The 21,153-nt window shown below is 40.8% G+C and overlaps 1 protein-coding gene across 1 annotated transcript; it reads left to right on the plus strand.

Moving 5' to 3' along the window:
* The first annotated feature begins 1,152 nt into the window (after positions 1–1,152).
* On the plus strand, positions 1,153–19,086 carry KCNJ16 (potassium inwardly rectifying channel subfamily J member 16). The gene is made up of 2 exons (XM_072352002.1): positions 1,153–1,230; positions 17,259–19,086. The coding sequence occupies exon 2, from the start codon at positions 17,335–17,337 to the stop codon at positions 18,622–18,624; it is 1,290 nt and encodes a 429-aa protein (XP_072208103.1). The 5' UTR covers positions 1,153–1,230; positions 17,259–17,334; the 3' UTR covers positions 18,625–19,086.
* The last annotated feature ends 2,067 nt before the right edge of the window (positions 19,087–21,153 follow it).

The following is a 21,153-nucleotide window of genomic DNA, read 5'->3' on the forward strand; positions in this document are numbered from 1 at the left end:
CTGCAGAGACCAGGCTGTGGAAATTACAGATTTATGCCAAAACTGCCATCTTAAGAAAAACATTATAGCACAGAACAGACTTGTCTCTCAGTCCTTTTGATCAACTACAGGAAAGCAGAAATGTGGAGGATGTTTCAACACCAGCCATAAACTTCTTGATTCCTTTTTATTGTCACTTAATAACACATCTCTGTCCATGGGTCTCCACATGCACATGCACATCCACAGGCTCACAGGCACAGAGCAATAGAAGCAAGCTGAGCTTCTTTGGTAGTGCCCTAATAGAGTCAAGGAAAGAACACTATCTGCATCTTGGATGTAACACTCAAACTGGCTACCTTAAAAAAAAACACCTGATGTTTCCAGGAACATCTAACATCTAGGTGGGCCAAAACACTGGTAAAGGCCAGTGGAAGCACACAGCTGCTGATAGCACTGCTCTGTGCTGTAAATGCCCTTTTTTACATCGTCCTTATTTCTGTGGCCAGTGAGACCTGCTAAAGAACTCTCTCAGATCTGAGATACCCTGCAGGGAACCAGTGTTTCAGGAGACAGTGACAGAACAGCAACAAAGTCAGAGGACAGAGTGAAGCAGGAGTTAAAAATAACCAGTTTTCTGCTACAAGTGCAGGCAGGTTAGCAGGAGCAGAAGACTCCGGGAGAAAAACGAGGATGTCAGATGTCTGCTGGTGGCTCTTAATTATACACAGTGACAATAAGACGCAAAGATAAAGTCTGAGGCCCAAAGACATTTGTGCTGTTTGCAAAAGCCTTTTCCCTTTTACAGAAATTGTTGTCGAATCTGTCTGAAAGTGGCTGCAATTATCAGTTGCATCAGTTATCAGAGACATGGGAAAGATCTGGGGTCAAATTAGTTCCTGGTGTAAATCCTCCGCTTGCTTCGTAGTTATTGCAAAGCAGCCTTTGAGCCTTTTTGAGAGAAAAAAACAAAACTAAATAGGAAAACTGCAGGACTCCCAAATGCAGTATATTTCTCGTCAGATCTAATGTGCTGAAAGGATGGGATTTTCTGTGAACTTTTCCCAAGCTGTCTTGCATTTTTTTCTCTCTCTCTCTCTTCGAGAGGGGGAGGAGTTGTGCCTAAAAAAACAAACCCAACCTGTCGTTCTCAGCTCTGCCAACCTGTCAGTCCAGCCATGCAAGAGAGGGAGAGAGAGAAAAAAGGAGGGAGTGAAGCAGAGATTCTTTCAGATCTCAGCAGATATTAAGGTAAAACCCATTTCTGATTTCCTGAATTATGCTTGTCTGTGTGTGTGTACATGTAAATAGAAATAGTTACCTCACAGAGTTTTAAACTTACTAAACAACCTGTATGTGAATAAACAGTTTATCTTGTTCCACGGGAAGTGTTTTTTGCATTGTATCCTGGCAGCTTGTTAGCTGTTGTTTGGAAACATTGTTGTCTACAACACAGAAATTCAGGAAACTTTGTGTTCATTTGAATATTAAATATAGGCAGATCAACAGTGCTTATACAGAGACATGCTTGGGAAGGATATTAAGCCATGTAATTTCAGGGCTGAGTCCAGCCTCTAATTACTGAAGATCAGGATGAGAACTTGTTTGAGGAGTGAAGTTCTTCCAAAGCTGCCTGTTGCAGGGCTCTTACACCTTCTCCTGGAGCATCTGGTATTAGACCGTGGTGGAGACAGGATACAGAACCAGACAGACTGTGGGTCTGATCCACTTTGGCAGTTCCTACATTCCTCTGTTCCTGGCTGTCCATTTCTGATGGGTTTTTCCAACTTGTCATTACCGGAGGAGGAACAAAGCAAAGGTGCAGAAGAACCGACCGCGTGAATTCTTTAGTTAGGAGGGCAGACCAGCAGAGGCACTTTCAGCTAATACCAAAGGAAATTGAAGGTTACAGACTATGAGAAATGTTGGCTAAAATGAGTGTGAGTCAGAAGAATCGTTCAGGTCCAAAGCTTGCCTTATGAGTCTGGTCTGGGCAACCAGTTTGTTAGAGCTATTGTGGGAAGAGGGGCCTAGTATGAAGGCATGAAATACAGGAATGCACACAATTTTCTTAGGGCTGAGCGGCTGTGCACAGGATCCTGAATTACTTTGTGCACAGAACTATAACTGTAATGAGTCTGATGAGAGAAGCTGGTTTGTTACAAGAATCTACAAAGTAAGAAAAGAATAATGATTTTATCCCCATGAGAGATAACCCTGTTTCTATATTTCTAAATCCTGGATAAACATTTAAAACTGCAGTGAAAACTGTAATGTTTTTGTAAGCAGGTTGAGGCTCTAGGAAGGTCATGTAGAAGGCAACCTGGTTGATAGGGTTACATTTCCTCACTGTTTTCATTCCCACTCTCATGGAGTGCCTGTGGAAGATAACCTGTCTAGTAACACTAACCCAACGGATAGAACGTGGTTGAAAGATGGCAAAGACAATGCAATTGTTGTGCTACTCACTGCAAGGCTTGCAATGCCTTTGCCAGGGATTTGATTACATTAGCTTCCTCGTGTTGGTAAACTTCCTCGAATACTTGTGCTTGTGCCATAGTTTAGGAAGGAAGCTCTCCTCCTGAGACAAGCAGCTGCCATAGTGCTCTGAGCCTGGAAAGGAGAGGTGACCCATCATAGGGGTGGCCTGGGGGCGATTTGTCCTCATGGCCACTACTGTAGAAATGCTTCTAAAGTTCTTGCATTGCATCTCTTTTCCTTTCTGGCTGCCTGAGCTCCTGGGAGCATTCAAGCGGGTGTTTCATATTACTCCTGACACACTTGTGGTCATACTGAATGACTGCAAGTTTTTAATTGAGCACGAAACAAATTCACTGAAAGAAGGGGAAAGTTATTTATTTTTCCTTATCTGCAGACTATACTAATTGGTCTCGCAGCAATTTCTGCATCTTCCTTTTGCTTTCTCTTTTGTTTCCTTTCGCTTAGGTGATTTAAAGTAATGCAAAGAAGGCTTGAGGCATTTACGTGACACATTCTATGATACTGATGGGCATTTTTGAAATGGGAGCCGGCAAACATCCTGATACACTTGTTTCCCTATTACTTAGGGAAGGGTGTGAACAGACTGATACAAGAAGATTGTTTCCACTAAGTCATACATGCTCCCTAGAGATATGTTCTGCCAAAAGCAAGGATTATGGTACATTCTGTTAAATTGCTTAGCACTGCTTAGCAAACGTCAGTTGATCAGTCAGAGTAAACCAGCAGCACACTTGCCTAATTCAGGCAATATTCAAGCAATCCATGGGTTAGATATATTTCATCAGTGCCGCTATAATGACTCAGCGCTGCATGAGAAGGAGAGAAATATCAGAAATACAAGTTAAATTCTTACCAAGATTTCTATAGATTTTCCTTCTGGAGGAAGGAAGATCTGGAACTGATGTATCAGTCATTCATTCAGGAGGCTGTTTCTCAGGATGCAACCTTTTGCAAATGAAATGTTACTAGACAAGGGGGCTGAAATCAATGAGACATCCTTTTGGCAGAAGGGATTCTGAATAGTCCTTGGGAAGATCAGTTGGAAACCACTTCACACTGAGAAAGTTTCTGCCTTTCAACAGGACACTGCTGATCCACCTCATTTTGTACTTTCTGGTAAGAAGATTATTCAGTAGGTCGGCTGATGCCTTGTCCTTCTTTGTTTTATTAGTTACCTTTCCTCCCCAACACTCTTGCTCTGAGCTTGAAACCGTTCTTGGGAACAGAATATCCATTTCCATTAACTTGCTGTGCAATTAAAACACCAGATGATAAATAAAAATAAGCCAAACAAACAGAAAACAACCTCAGATTTCTGCTTGCTTTTTAAATTGGGACAGGAACTTGATCCAATTCTTTAACTACTTGTCCATCCTGTCTAGCAGGAAGGAATGCTGTAACCCAAAAAGCCACTGAGCTGCTTTTCACAGGGAACTGTTCATTTTCTGTAGTTTGCAGTCATGATAGTAACAATGGTTCCTGTTTCTAAAGCAGCTAAAAGTCCTGTTTTCAGAGTGCAGACGGGAGAATATGCTTCAGCTACTCAAATGTGATTTGTGGTGGCATGCCGGATTGGAGAATTGGAACAGCAAAGAGAGTTTCAGTCCTTAATTTCCTGTGGAAGGATTCAGCTGAGGAAGCATTGCATTTTTGGTTTCTCTTTGCTGTCAACATGGTAGAGGATGGCAGGTAAGTGTTAGGCTGAGGAGGCCTAAAAATTGACATTTGATAAAAATCAACAGTCTGTGAAACAAATTGAGCAGAAGTAGTTTCAGTGAATGATTTTTCAGACAAGTTTTCCTGCGCTCCAAAAGAAAAGCAAAGGCAGGGTTTGACTGTAGAATGTGAAATGAAGACTCATTAGGGTAAAAGAGTAAAGCTAGCTGGAAATTTTCCATATATAAGAAACTAAAGGCATCTCCACTTGTGAGGCAACTTTGAACACAAAGCATCTCCAGTGCATTTCAAAATGTTCTCTCTCAAACTGTTTTCAGAACGGCATCAGAATGAGCTGTGTACCTCAGTTTAAGAGCATAGATTTTTGTGTTGCAGCACCAGCATTATCTTGTTTCGCTGCAAGACTGTATCCCGGCTTTGATCAGAACCGATCTCACGGTACAAGCCTGATGTCTGACATGGCCAGATGGTCAGGGTTTTGTCTCCAAGAAGCACTGATCCTTAGCAGCTCGGGATGAGTGTACACGTTTTCTAACAGGCAGTTTCCCACTCAAAGATAGCTCGAATGAATTGATATACAAACTTAATATTTCTAAAAGAAGATGCTATAAAACACGGCCTGCTTTCCACCAGAAATCTCAGTGGGAAAATTCAAACATCCCTATTTCCACTCACAAGCATCAACCATCTGTTTGACTATTAATGAAAATTCTTTTAGTTTTCCAAAACTGAGTGAGAACTCTTTCCAGGAGTGGTCTGTGATGAGATTTCTAGTGCACTCTTGCTTTGGATAGGCCAAGAATATTCATCTTTTCATGGCATTTTATCACACAACTAGCTATTTCCCAAATAAATGAGGCAATTAGTGCTTCATGGAAAACAAAACAAAACAAACAAACACACAGAATTCTCCAACAAATATTGCTGAAATGAAATCTCCGAGTTTCTGTTATTCACATCTCAGGAAGACTTGATTTTGACTTTTTCAATGAGAATAAATAATTAGTTCTTTGTTTTATCTACCAAGAGTCTATTCAAATCAAGTGAAATGATTGGTGCAGCAGTTTTGGATTGAGGTGCAGTTGCCCTGGTAACAATCAAGAGTGAAATCAGAACCTTTTGAACAGCCAGTGGAATGTGGTTCTACTTGGATGACAATAGGTCAAAGCATTTTAATGGCTAAAAACGTAATCCAGTACAATAGGATTTACTGCCACTATGTCATCAGATTGACACTATTCCTACAATTTCTTTAGCTTGTGACAGCCTTTAAGTGAAAACTGCTTAGTGGAAAAAACTTGTAAAATGCTATTAATCATTTTGTTTTCCAAATCAACCAAAAAGTCTGTGTCTCAGGGGGTTATAAAGAATATCTTCCAAGTGACTGAAATTCAGCCTCTCTGCACAAAGCCTTAATGAATGGCTGTTCTGGACACAATGGTTCTAAGAGCCGAGGGCTCATTTCTGCAGGGCGCTGAGTACTCTGGTCCCAGCCTATTGGAGAACTTAAGCACTTGCTCAATTTCTTGCTAACAAAATAGTTTCTGGTGATCTCTAGGATGGTTTTTCATCCTCTTAAACCTGATTTTATTTGCTGACAGACAGGACCTTCAGGGATTAACTCCTAAACCAACACTAGAAGAAAAGACTCTCTGCTCAGTAAAGCAAGGGCATGGGACAATATTTCATCCTTCCTACTGACATTTTTCCAACTTCCCTCCAAACAATCTTTTTATTCTGAAAGACTCTCAAGTGCTTTCTAAACTGATAAAATGCAGCCACTGCTAGGAGCAACAATGCATAAAACCAGAAGAGGAGAATACATTGCTGCAGATTTAAGGAAATATCAGCAGGGTTCGAAAGTCTGCCCCTCTACCCTGAAGTCAAAAGCATAAGCAGCTTTTCTTGGCATCTTTTGGGATGTCAGTATGGGACTCCTGTCACACACAGACATCTAGAGGTACGTGTTTTAATGACAAATAGTAGAAATGGCCCTTAGCATTCATTATAGATGAGCACCTCACCAAACCTTCAACCAATTTCCCTTTCAAAAAGATAGATGTCAGTCTCATTCATTTTTCTTTAATATGAAAAGCAGATTCGTCTCACTCAAACCTCTGTACCATGCATATCCTTCCATTGTTGATATGAGGCTTTTACAACAATCAAACTTAAAGCTAGTAAGTAGTGCTCTCTTTGGCATTGTTATGTAGTTACAGAGAACAATTGAGCCAGACAATGACACAACCTGTTTCTTGTCTTCCTCAATGGGAAATGGGCTTTGAGTTTTGTAAGGTTGTTCATAAACAGCCAAGGGTGTGTAAGGAGAAGAATGACCTCAAAGCTGGGTTTTACATAGGAGAACAAAAAGATCTCAAGTCCTGATTTGAAAAACACTCGGAGACCAAATCAATGTCATAATGTCATAATTACCGATACGCGTCATAATGTTGTTGGAACCCACTTGCTGCTTCTGCCTTTAAACACAAACTCCTCTCCTAATTGCTGTGCAGCTGTCAAGCTTTGTAAATGATGTTTGTGCTGGCAGTTAGCTGGGAGATAACTTCATCTATCTAGTATTCATATGGACTGGAGATTCATCCTTGTTTCTTTCTGCGGGATGTTTTGTGACATTATTGTTTTCAGATTGCTTGGCCTTTGTTACAGTTCTTCTGGCTTCTTTCCAGGACCTTTCAGGTTACTTTTTAGTCTCCTTAATCTGTACTTTCCCTCCTGAGCATAATAAGAATTGCAGTTGCTCCCAGACTTAGACACCCAAGTGGTGTGACTTGCTTTTTCTGTGGGAAACACCACTTCATGTTTTTCACAGACTTAATTCCCTGAAGATCTTTTGAGTATGAAGTGAATACAGCTTAGCACTACACAAAATGTTCCTAAGGAAGAATGCCACCAGTCCAAGTTCACATGATTTGGAGCTTGTCAGGCCTCGGTAGTGTTCTGAGGTTTAATAACCTACGGATTTGTGGATCTTTTGAGTGACACTGGCTTTGTGGCAGGAGTAAATGATGCTCTCAAGCAGTGAAAACAGGAGGGAAAAAAAAAGAGAGATGCATGGAAAATAAAAGCCAAATTCTGTATTCAATTTTATTGATTAATTACTCTTCTAATTCCCAACTAGTTTGAAGAATATTGGGAAGGGGGAGGGAGGACACAATTTCAAACCAAAGAGTGGAATTCTGTTTGGGCTGGTTCAACAGCGTGCTGACTACAGCCCTTCAAAGTTAATACATAACACTTGAGAGAGATACTTTGCATAGGAGCATAGCACCCATGAGGTAAAACAGAGAAAGATGTTTCCCAAAATAATCCTTTGGCAATAAAACCAATTAAACTGCAGTTTAGGTCTCTCTCTCTCTCTCTTTTTTTGCTGTTGACATTTGTAATGTAACATATTTTTATTTGATGTATTTTTGTTAACATCGTCTTGATAAGATCTGCTCACTTGTTCGCAGTGTTTGCCTTTGAGAAGTAAAACAGGAAAAACACGGCTGACTGAACAGGTTCATTGCAAACATCTTGAAATGAAATGAACCTTTCACAGGTAGCTCATTCAGTCAGTAGTACTGCAGGGTGAAAATGTCCCATATGAAGATCAGCCACAGAGACACAGACCCTGGGCATTGAGGGAGACATATTCAGCCTCTATGTAAATCACTGAAAGACAAAAATCCAATGAAATAAAGGCAGATTTTATACATATATATGTTCTTTTTTTTTTTCCATTAGCATCGCCTCCTTTGGAAACAGCTTGAAATTTTGTTACAGTCAACCAGTGGAAAAATTGAAAAGGATCTTAAGAATTAAGCATTAAATTTCAGAATTAGGCATAAAAGTCTATGGACAAGGTTTCGAACAGGGCGGAGAGGAGAAGCTTTGTGTATTGAGTCATAAATGATCAGTAGAGCTTACCCCATTAAATATTTGAAGTGGACTGCTATTAAAGAGTAGGCACTGGCATAAATAAAACACAGCTCTGATTCAAGATGAATGTTCCCATCTTTAAAGGAATGAGTAACTTAGCTAAATATGTTTTAAAAGACAGGGAGAAGAGACAAGAATTAAACAAAGATTCTGCCTTTCTTGGTATTTCTTAAAATACTGCTTGCTGTGTTCAGAGCCTTATTCAGGTGGTCAGGAACAAGCTTTGGGATAGCTTATGAGATCTGAAAGGAAGTTTTAAAAGTCACACGCTGAGGTCAAAAATCAGGCTCTTGAATGTATGGTCCAGACATGAACAGACACACATGATTTTCCACTTCCACCTTAATTATCCTTGAAAAACTTCAACTGTAACTTGGGCTACTGAACTCTGGGAGAGAAAAACAGTTGAAAACAAGAGCAGCCAACACCATGCTGAGTGTAAGTTCTGAAACAAAATATAAGCTACTATTGAAATTTGTAGTACGCTGCCTTTCCAGATCACACGCATCCTTTCTGAGACTTTCAAGGCTCATGAGGAAGCAGACACAAAGGTTCAGCCATCTGCTCTACAAGGTGTTGAAGGTCATCTCTGAAAGAATCTTCCTGTTCCCAAATTTCATGTAGCTCTCAGTGGAGTTAAGTAGGGATATGGAAAGTCTATATTCTGCCAAATTCTGTGAACCAAAGAAAGTGAAGATTAGAGGAAAGCCCTCGTTCCTTAGAATGTATTGCTCTAACTCCAGCAAACCAAGCCAATTCTGAAGAACAACGGATACTGCCTGTGGTGATACTAAGAAACCCAACAGCTAGTCTTGATCCAAAATGAGACACTGAAGAGAATCACTTTGCTGACTTCAGTAGACTTTGAATCGAGCCTCTGATCTCTGAAACCATTTAATACATTTCACAAGCTTTTGAAAAGTGGTGACAAATATAGTCTGAAAAATGTGGAAGCATGTCTTGGTTTGGATGAAGTACCTGAACCTTGGGATGCCACGTAGGACTGCGGGCTTTGGCAGCTCCAATCTTAGTCTAACCTTAGCTACATGATACCTGTACCAAACTGGAGAGAAAACCAGACTGAGGCATATCAAAGGTGGTCTTCTGTTGTTTCTATGTTTGACTTGATCCTTAACTAATACTTCCCTTTGATTTGGGGAAAGGCTGGACAGCTGGAATCAACAGTTTTGTTTGGTTTTGGTTTGTTTGTGACATTTCCTAATCAGTGTGAACAGGATTTGTTTATTTACCTGTTCTAATTTTTTGCCTTCTCCTTGTCATTTGCTCAGGGCAATAACATAATATCATCACTATTCGACCATATTTTAGATTCAAAATGTTAAGGGCCTTTGTGATTTCATTGGCATTTGAGATATTTTGTTAGGTGCAGTGAGACAGCTTCTGAGAATCAGAATGGAATTCATGCTAAAGACAGTGGCTCAGAGTTGGTTTGAGTAGGAACCTGCAGGTGCTCCCCTTTGCACCTGACAGCCATTACAAGTCAACAACTGGTGTCAAGCTGTCTTTAGGAACTTTGTACCAAATCTGAACAAAGTTTAACAGAAAATCTGAGATCCTCATGCTCCCTACTCATGTCTTATTTCTCTCAAGTGTTGAACACCATGTTAACTTGGGACTCTCTTCTATTCCATTCTATTCTATTCCATATACGAAATGCAGAAGTAAGGCATCTGATCCAAACTCAAATGACACCAACACAAGCCTTAGCATTGTCAAAACCACTGCCTTTTGAATTGGCAGGATTCAAATTTGCACCAGCTACACAAGGAGTTCTCTGATCTTCAAGAAAGCCTTTGGTTTAAGACATAGAACCTTTCCTTCTCTCGGTTGTTTTTGATACCTGTACAGAGAACTGCAGGAGCAGGGAACACTGAAATACACGGGATCTAACTGTACCTAACTGCACCTGGCATGTACTCCCCTTTCTTATTCTAGAGACATATTTGAATAAAGAGTTCAACTGGAAAGACAGTGATTGTGTTCATATGTCCCAGCCCTCCCCTGGATATTTGATTTCCAGAAAACAGAAGAGAAGAAGTATGCTTTCTGTCTCAGGGAGCAGTAAAGGAAACAGCCCTTGCAAGTGGAAGAACCCCTGTAGAATATTGTCTCTTTCCTCCCCCAGACTCATACCATATTAATAACCCATCATGTATAGCAACACTGAACTGTGGCAAATAACAGAGCTGAGGGTGTTGGCCCTGTTAACCGAAAGTGGCTGGCATGATCTGATCTCATTCTGTCATTGTTCATGCCCTGCCACTTACCTATTGTTGAATACATTATTACATCATGTCTATTAAGAGCTGCAACAAACTGTTCTGTTGTTCTCTGCCAGCAAGATACAGTGGAAAAGTTCCTCAAAGATTTTTTTTTTTCTGTGCTTGTGTGGGCTGAATACAACCAATGAATACAACCAGGCTCAATGTGTGGAGAAATCCCACTATTGCCAAGCTATTAAAATTCACCTTCACTGCGTGTTGATTCTGACATGAGTGTGTCAGGGAGAAGGAAACTGTAATTAGTCCTAATGCTTATATTCAATTGCCTCACAGCTAACTTAGATTAAAGCTCGGGTTGCTGAGCCTGCTGAAGTTACTGAGAGGTTGGCTGCTGAATTGCACTGGAAGAAAACTGGACATAAACTGAATATTTTCAGTTCTGTATCTGCATAGCTGTTAGATTTTCATGTCTAGGACCTGCTTTACCACTTCCTAGAACTGAGGCTGCAGGAACCCTATCAGAGATAGAAGCTCTGGTCCTATCAGTTCAGCCCCGAAAAGCACAGGGCTTATACCTCATGGGCTATGAACCAAGAGGGTTTTTCAGGCAGGAGGAGATAATGATAGATTTTCAGGGACTCTGCTGTTCGTCTGCAGGGGTGGGCAGCGCTGGTCAGATAGCAGTGTCACTTTTAAGGGTTGGCTTCCTGTTTGCTGTGTCTCCTTGCAATGCTTGGGGATGTACCATATGAAGGCGGCCCCAGCACTGATGCAGGGAGCTGGCTGCTCCCTGGCTGAACTCCACCTGGGCACTGCATGTCACATGTGTTTCTACCACTCACAGTTGCACCAGGAGATGCTGGTGTGGGTTTTGCTCTGTTGGAAGCATGCTGTGCCCAGTCACCCTGGTATAGGAGTGTCTGGGAGCTCAGGGCTGAAAAGGGGAAGAGAGTCCTGGGAGTGAACAGTTTCAGGTTTCACCCCTGCCAAACTGTCTGAGACAAAGAATGGCAGTGAGGCCTGAAATAAAAGAGTTTCAAGTTGCCAGCACTTTCCATTTCTCTTGGTATTTCAGTGTTTCCACTGCTTGCTCTTGGCTACGGCCAAGCAGTGCATACAGTGTGAATAGATTAAAATAGACATTTTCAGCTTTCTACAGATTTTGGGAGTCGCTCTGAGTTGTAATCAGGGGCCTTGTTCATTATAATAAACCTGTCCCATGGCTCTGAAACTGGTATCCACTCTTCATCAAGAAGTAACTGTCAGAGTTTGTCATCTCAAACTTAAGGGGCAAATTTCTATTCCTTTTTCTTCTTTATTTTGAAGGAGATCTGGTTTCACTTAGATGAATTAAATGCCAATATATCTCTTACTGGGAATTGTTTCAGTGTAGATTACAGCACAGTTGCATTACTTTAAGATGCGTGCAAACGTCTGCTGCTTTGTGCTATTTATATCTATCTTATAAAATGTTTAATAAACACTTATATACTGATATTCCAGGTCTTCCTTCTGCACTGAGGTTTTGAATATGAAGTCCAAGAATTACCCTTTTCTCCAGCTACAAGCTTAGACCACTTAAAGTGTGCTTTTATTTCTGTATTTGGAATCTTTGCTGTTGAGAAACCTATATTCACAAAATGATAGACAGGAATGGTGTTCCTTGTAAGACGATGCTTTCAGAACTGTGTATTTCCAATCTGACAGTCACACTGCTGGTTGAACTGCAGCCCTGCCAACCTCTGCTGCATCCAGTCATCTAATCTGAAGTGAGCAGTACAAGGAAACTTTAATTTTAGGGAAATATGAGCTGTTTTAAAGCTTTGTTCCAATGTCTGCATGTAAATTATTGTGAATTGAAGAGATTTGCAATCGAAGCTCATGGTTTGGACGTGCTCCTCTCATTTAAGTCAACGCAAGAGCATGTATGATCTGACAGTGCTCTGGTTTGGATTCAGGGGGTGAAGACTCCTCTCCCTTAGCTCTGCTCCCCAGAACTGTGGCTCTGGGAATATGTCAGGTACACTTTAGGGGAGTTTACATTTCTACTCCCCTTGTAGAGATACCTGTCAGTCATCTGTGGGGATCTAAGATGAGATAGGAATAACTAAATATGAAAGAATATAAATATTCTTACTCCCCACCTTGCATGTGACTTTTATGATGGACAGACGGATGCATGGATCGGAAGAAGGGAGGAAGGAGGAAGAGTCTCAACTGTTCTACAATAGTTTTGTTTAGATTATGAAATAGTTTTTGTTGTTGTTGTTGTTGCTGGATTTTTGGGTTTTTTTTTGTTAGGGAACAAGTATTTGAATCTGTTCCAAGGCAGCTCAAAAGGCTTCAACTTGTCACATTTCTGGTCTATGAGCTCAAAGACTTCCAGAGTTACACAACAATGACTAAAATTGGAAACCTTTCAGACCTTTTCCAAAATGAAGTGGGAAACTGAGGCCAATGCTAGAGACATCCACTTCCATGTGTGTGGAGTTGAGCAAAGAGGACCCAGATTCATTCAGAGGCTTCGAATTGTCTTATTTCTTATTTAATTTCATATTCAGAACACAATTGTTCTGGAACCAAGATCTTCACATTGTTTTGCTTAATGCTTTACAAACAGACTGCTGACTGAAGTTGTCACTGAACAAAAATTTGCTTCTACTTGTTTACATAATGGGAAAATACAGTCATAAAATGGGTGTAACAACAACTTGTTAGGTATTAGGTTAAGGTGCAGTACAGGAATTATCCCCATGAAATGCTAAAGTCTAAACTCAAAATATCACAACGAAGTTGTAGGTTACATTTACTGAATGTCTTTAAGCCTTAATGCGATGCTTAGAGCTTCTGAGTGAGCTGATGACAATCAAGAGTTCAAGTACTTCTTGTACAATTGCTCTATTCAAGAGGAACTAGATTAAGATGATAAATATAATACAAAGGCTTGATTCTACTAGTGTTTGCTTTGTTGTAACTCTTAACTGGATGTAATTAGATGCTAAGTTTGTTCCTAGTTCTGCCACTTCACTACTTTATAGCCTTTTAAACCAGCGTATGTACTTATCTTTCTCCCATATCTAATCAGGGTGAAAATTTCACAGATACCAGTTTGGGGGATCCATGTGCAGACCCCATGAGCACAGCTTTCTGCAGCAGTCATTTCTTCCTCTGAGCATGCTGCAGTATACAACACAGAAAGACCCTAGCCTTGGCTCAGATAATTAAGAGTACTTGCTTATTTTCTGAACTCTGATTCATAAGGAAGAACTTCTGAACCCCCTCTGGCATTTACCCTAATGAAATCTTTGAGATTTCTCAATTACTCTCTTCCTTCTATCCTGCCTAAATTTGCTGCTCAATATTAACCTCTAACAAGGCAGTATGTAGGGGTTAAATATGCTTATATGTATGGTTACCAAAAGTACTGTAAATTTCCATGCACTTCTTGCTCTGAAGGACAGGATTGTATGCAAGAGGAGGCTTATGATGTGTACAAACATGCCCAGAAGCAAAGGGGGAAAAATAAAACACATACAAAAAAAGGGTGAGGGCTTGTGATTGTTAGAGGAAGGTGAATACACTTCCTGGCAACATCTGAGAATCATTTGCAGCAACTGATCCATGAGCCTTAGTGAGCAGGGAATGTTTTCAAATCCTCCCCCATCCCCTTTGTTAATCTTTACCAGGTAGTAGGACTTTTTAATGCAGTTCCTCTGGGTATCTCGAGATGTGTCAAATATTTGGTCCGTTTTGAAAAATAAGATATTTGAAATGGCTCCAAGATTGAGGTGCACTAGTCTGGTTATAAGTCTGTGGTCTTCTCTTCTTTAAACTTTGGTAGTAATAACAGTCTTCAGACTGCTCTGCAAAAGGCAGAGTGTCTCCGTAGAGAAAGCAATGAACATCTGGCCTCAGCGCCTTTCATTTGAAATAGGAAAATCGCTTTAAAAAGTGTCCCCATGAATGAAGTGCAGATCGTAATACAAGCTTACATAATTCAGGAACACTGAAGGATGTTTTTTTAGACTTTAAACGTTCTGAGCAACATCAGACAATATAAAAGAGTTATTAATTATGATGCATGATTATTATTGCACTCAGGAGACTTGAAGAGGTAGCCTGGAAAAGTTTGGATTTGGCTCACCTTTAAGCACACCCAAAATACTGGGCAACATTTGTAGATGTTTTTGAGTGACTGAGGAGGTTATTTCCTAAGACTTTCAAGCACATTTGGGATTTTAGGTCATATGGGGCACGTCTCCACTGTGTAATGCCAAATGGCTCTGAGCAAGCCAATTTTCAACACGATGGAGAAAGATTAACTGAGAGCAATGCATGTGTTACTTTTCCTCTGCACTGATTCTATTCTAATCCATCTAGCTCTAGGGCTAGCTTATTTGGTTCTGGTTGAAAAGGATCTGCATCATGTTCCTTCTTATAGACCGACTCTCTCTATATCATATATCACATATTACATGTTAAATGCTACATACGTGGTATGGTACATATATGTGTTATATGTTATATTTTATTTTGTACATTATATTTTTATTATATATTATATTGTAAGCATACTCATACCATTGTTTTGCAAAATCCAGTCCAGCATCTCCCTGCATGGCTTCATTTATACCAGTCAGAACCCCTCCAGAGGCACTTACAAGCATATGTATATATATATATATATATATATAACCACCACCTGTACTTAAAGAGAGATTCTAAGTGGGATGAAAGCTCTAAATGCACAAGGAATCACAAAGTTCTCTCCAGTGCGTCATGGACTACTGTAAAATTAGGGTGGACTTTTCCACTCAGTTGCATGTCTGACAGTCTATCACTGTTGCCAGCACCAGCAACGTTTAAAGATGGTGCCAGCGAAACACCATTTTTGAAATATGATTATTTGCTGAAGGCAACAGCAGCGAGTGGAATCAACTCAGTAATCTTTTTTTTCACGAACTCAGAACTCTGTTTAGAGTTGCGAGATGTTTGTGAGTAATTTAAAGGCACGCTCATCTGAAGCAGTCAATAAGAAAAAGAGCGTAACCCTCGGTTTGTGTTGTGTATAATGTCATATTGACTCCTGATTACAACGTGCTTCATTTTCACACCTCACATCATGAGGTTCTTAAACAAACTGCACCACAGTTTCTAGCATTTGTTTGTTGTTAATTGTGACTTATAAAACGTTAGGTCAGGAGTCATCAATGGACTAAGCTAAAGTGCTTGTTTAAAGCTACGAGTAAAGCAAGGCATCTGAATGTTTCCAAAGACTGTATTCCAAGAAGTATTTTTGGAAACATTAATGTTGTGTTTTTTAATGCGGGCCACATTCTGAGGCTACGACACCATATGTCACATTCATTTCTTTACTGAAAAGAAAAAAAAAAAAAATTAAAGAAAAGAAAAAAGAAATGGAAACTATGTTTGGCTTTTAAGTGTTTTTGGAATAGTGTCTATGCATGCTTGTCATTGTTCCTTGGATGGGGGAAGCGTTCTCAGTCTGTTAATCTAGTCCATCCAATATATATTACACTCTATGGGCCTGACTCTCTTCTGCCTTAAACTGTGTGCAGTCATTTATACTCTTGCAAAGTGAATGAAGAGCTGAGAAAAAAAAGACCACGACTGGGAAACATTTTTGTAAATTCATTTTCCATGAATACTCTGGCTGCGTTGTATTGCCTACATCTGAACTCTACTCACATGAAACCAGCTTAAAAATGGGAAAAGTCTTTGCCATTTTTCCACTGAAAGCTTACAATTTTGGAAGATGAGAGTTTTTCCTCAAAAAAATAAGGCTTTTTTCTTCAAAAATACTGGTTGAAAGCATGACATTTGGCAAAACCATTGAATGGCTGAAGCTGTATATGCTTCGGATTTTTCAGTGTTATAAGTGCTAGGGGTTGGGATAGAGTAGAATGAGTCGGAGATATGTAGGAAAAGGCGTTCGCCTTTTTCAGTGCTGCATCCTACAAGTAATTCATAAGCATCCTGTATCTGACCACTTCAGCTAAGTCCTTGCTCCTTAATGGATTTCAACTGACACGGTCTCGGTTTCTAACACAAATTCTTGTTATTAGTCACTGAATGCACAGCCTAGCACTTCATACTGCTGCAATTCATACAGTTGCAATCTGCCAAGACATCAGTTTTCTCTCAGATCTGACAGAGGAATCTCCTAATTCACATCGCTTCCTAAAGTTGTGTCATCCACACATTTCATTAGCGCATGTTTGTTCCAAATTGTTCATAAAAATCTAAACACTTCTTGGCAACTGGATTTTAGTTGTTATTGTTGGTTTAAGGAATTATTTGCAAGGGTTTGCAGGACCTCAGAGAGGTTTCCTTTTCATTTGAGCTGCAGATATACCTCTCTAGCTCAGTAAAATGGAATCACTTGACCCATTACTATTTTTTCTGTGCAATACTGAAATATCAATAATGACGAATGATCGTGTGGTTGAAACATTTTCTGGTTAAAACTGAACTTGTCAGTCCATGACAGTGTATTCTTATGACTGAATGAGAATGTTTACCTAGGCATTTCTTCTAGAGTGGGAAAGCAAACACAGAACAAAAAGGAACAACTGACTACCCCAAATGCTTGGCTAACTTTCAGAGAGTTTATGCCATCCTTGTGAGCGCCCATGAAAGCCCATCCTGATTTGAATGCTACTTCACCACAATTCTGCTTTCATCTGGATAACAAACCTTAAGAGTGATGTGGACATTTCTTGCTGGTTGATTTTCTATCTGAATTCCTGAGTTTTTGAGCTATATGGCGTAATCAGAGTCTGTACTCTTAAGAAAATTGCTCATGATGGCCAGAGAGTGTATTTAGTTTTAGTTTTACAGAGTTCTGGCATATGAAATTAAAAACAAAAATAAACTTTTTCTTTTATTTCATAGATTTCCAATGAACAAAGGACACAAATATCCCCTGGGACCACAAGTGCGTTGTGTAAACTGATGCCACGAGGCAGATATGAGAAAGATGACTGAACAGAGTGGTTGCTATAGGCCTGTAAACATACAGGGAAATAAGATCAGTTACAAAAGCTCTTGCAAAAAAAGCCCAGAAATGGGAATGAAAAGACAGCAGAAGCGGTTTCTCCACAAGGACGGCAGCTGCAATGTGTACTTCAAACACATCTTTGGGGAATGGGAGAGCTATGTGGTGGACATATTTACCACCTTGGTGGACATCAAGTGGCGTCACATGTTTGTCATCTTCTCCCTGTCTTATGTTCTGTCATGGCTGTTCTTTGGCCTGGTCTTCTGGCTAATAGCAATGCAACACGGAGATTTAGTGAATGATGAAGAAACAACCCCCTGTGTTGCAAATGTCCATAGCTTCACGGGGGCATTCCTGTTCTCCCTCGAAACCCAGACAACCATTGGTTATGGTTATCGCTGCGTTACAGAGGAGTGCTCTGTGGCAATCCTGATGGTTATCCTGCAGTCAGTACTAAGCTGCATTATCGACACTTTCATCATCGGAGCAGCCTTGGCTAAAATGGCCACAGCTCGAAAAAGAGCTCAAACCATTCGTTTCAGCTACTATGCTGTGGTAGGCCTAAGGGATGATAAATTTTGCCTGATGTGGCGCATCGGCGATTTCCGACCAAACCATATGGTTGAGGGCTCAGTACGAGCTCAGCTCCTGCGCTACAAGGAAGACAAGGAAGGAAGGATGACAATGGAATACAAAGACTTGAAGCTGCTGAATGACCAGATCATACTTGTTACACCAGTGACAGTAGTGCATGAAATTAATAGCGAAAGTCCTTTGTATGGTCTGGACCGGAAAGCTTTGGCCAAGGACAACTTTGAGATCTTGGTCACATTTGTCTACACGGGGGATTCAACAGGAACTTCACATCAGTCAAGAAGCTCGTATGTGCCCAGAGAGATTCTTTGGGGCTATAGGTTTAATGATGTCTTACATGTAAAGAAAAAGTACTATAAAGTGGATTGCTTGCAGTTTGAAGAAACTACAGAGGTTTATGCTCCTCACTGCAGTGCTATGCAGCTGGATCGGAAGGAGCAAGAATGGAATCGAACAGAGAAGACACTGGAAAAAGAAGCAGAGAAATCAGGGACAGAAATCAAATCATTTAGTGAAAAACAGACATCATTTAGTGCAGTTGCCCTCATCACTAGTTGTGAAGATCCAGAAGACCCAGTGGCAACTGTCAGCCAGCCTTCTGGAGAAGCTTCTTATCAGAAAGCAGCTGTGACCTTAAGCAGACTATCACTGGAGTCACAAATCTAGCTTTTCCACTGCAACTACAATCAGTTCCAACAACTTTTCCTAGCATAGCTTTTAGAGTATAAACAATGAACTCATGTGCACAAGTATTTACATTATAAGCCTCATACTGTCAGCATGCCTACATTACAATACTGAGCTGTTAAAAGCGGCTTCATAATGGTTAGTGTGGGTATATCAGTAACAGATTAGTGTTGGCACAAGAAAGCAGCTTATATTTGGGTTGACTAGACAGCTACTGTGCTTGAGCAAACTTATTCTAAACTTTATTACCCTGCAGGGACTAATGTTGAAGACACCCAGAGAGAGATAATGATCTAGGCAGAGAACAAGAACAATGAAGTGTGCCCTCTAGGTCAAATATTTCAAAGCTGCCTAATTTACTTGGGAGCTCAGATCCCTGCCCCTCTGGGAGGCTCTGAAATTCCCCTGCCATCACAGAAAATAATTGCTCTTGTGTGTCAATTGCCCCTCTCTATTAGTTCAAGTGAAGCTCCTTTCCTGGGGTTGCACTGGGGAACGTGTAGGGCTGTTCCATGTAAGGGGAAGCAAACTGGTGGTAATGGAGCCCAGTGTTACTGGGTAACTTTGAGGACCTGCTTATACCCTCAGTTCTGTGAGATACCCAACAAGATCCTGCAGAGCTTTTCTCATTTCTTTGTTATGAGCTGCTCCCAGTAATGCCACAGCCTCACAATTCAATCTATGCGCTATGTCAGCTGCATGCTATGGTGCTGCATGCAGGCTTGTCTCTGTCAGCAAGGAGTGCTGGTCAAATGGGCTCCTTCGCACCCTTCAGCAATCAAAATAGAACAGTCTGAGATAAAAATCAGCACAATCGTGTTAAGCCTCAGGACAGAGCAGCCTGATTTTAGAAGGAGCTTTGCAATTCTTGAAGTCAAAATATCTTTTCAGTTCAGAATGCCAGTCTTGCTTTTGCTTTTATTGTGTTACACTGCTTTAAAAAGAACTTGTTCAATCTAGAGACCAAACGGCATGATTTTGTCAAAATGAACTATGTTTATTCATCTGAAATGGCTGTAAAAATGATCCTTTGCAGAGAAATTCAACACACTCGGCTGTCAGCTCCATTTGCAAATGAAAAAGCAAGAAAATGTCAGTGTTTTGAAGCTGTCGGTGACATGGAAGTCACACGCCCTGCACACCTCTGTTATCCAAAATGCAGTATCTCATCATGCTTCCCCCCCCGCCAATGAGGATCACATCTAATTTGCATTATGTTTCATTATCCTGCTGATGTAAAAGGTAATGTCTCTGAATTGTCTCTGAGTTTATGGTTGCCTGAAATGGAATTTGTCTCACCTGACCTCAGCCACCAAAAGGTGAAGTACTGCCGACTGGCCAAGGCTCTCTGTAGTTGCTCTAGCTTTGTTCTGTCTTCACAGAGGAGTCCATCCCATCCCCACCTGAGTGGCAGGGGAGCTGAAGGCAATAGGATGGTGTTATCCTGGAAGTGCTCATCCATCCCTGTTTGGTTTTGAAGGAGATGAGATGACTGTTTTGGAAATGCTGGCTAACTTTAAGCTGCTAAAATTAAGTCTGATGAGTCATTCCCATCATGCTGACTAATTCAAACTTGTTATGAGCTAATCACATTTAATGAAAAGAAAACCAGCAGACTGATTGGTTTTTTTTCCTTGTCTTTTACTTTCTTCCCTTTCCCTTCTCCTCTCCTCTCCTCTCCTCTCCTCTCCTCTCCTCTCCTCTCCTCTCCTCTCCTCTCCTCTCCTCTCCTCTCCTCTCCTCTCCTCTCCTCTCCTCTCCTCTCCTCTCCTCTCCTCTCCTCTCCTCTCCTCTCCTCTCCTCTCCTCTCCTCTCCTCTCCTCTCTTCTCCTCTGTCTTACTGCACTATTTTAATATCTCTTGCATTTCTTTCAGCTCACACTTGTACAAGTTCTGGATGCTATGCAATCCCTTTCAGGTAAAACCAAGCATATTAACAAACCTGAGTGGAGGTGGTTATTCCTAAACTCATTAAATGGCCCATTTCATATGCAGAAGCATCACTGGCACCAAAAGAGAGGTATGCTCTGTATTTGGTGGACAGGAGAGGAAGATGTGGGCTTAAACTGAAGCCAAACAGGTTGAAGGTAGAGTTAGGGAGCACTGCTGCAAAGAAGGCAGGACAGGCTGGGGCTGCAGGTGGATGCAGGTAAAGCCACTCAGAGGTTTGAGATAAATAATCACAATTGCCCAGTTATCTTCAAACAGGACACAGCTCAGGTGCTGTCTGTAAAGGCAGTTTCCCTCAGCAAGCTGTGAACTGCAGTTTTCCCTCTCCCAGCAATGTACTGTGTGAAGCCTCTTGCGGTGAAGAAAATTCTTTCCTCTGAATGACTTTCCTGTAAGTGAAAGTACCAGGAGTCTGATTTGGCATTTGGTCACATGTTTCTTGGTATAGATAGATAGAAATACGTGAGTATGTATAGTAATGTATGCTTTGGCATATAAGTCAACCACTAACTGATGAGGGTCAGGAAGAAACTTTTCTCCTGGGCACGTTAATTCGTA

This window comes from Excalfactoria chinensis, chromosome 17, assembly GCF_039878825.1.
Source record: "Excalfactoria chinensis isolate bCotChi1 chromosome 17, bCotChi1.hap2, whole genome shotgun sequence".
Taxonomy (NCBI): domain Eukaryota; kingdom Metazoa; phylum Chordata; class Aves; order Galliformes; family Phasianidae; genus Excalfactoria; species Excalfactoria chinensis.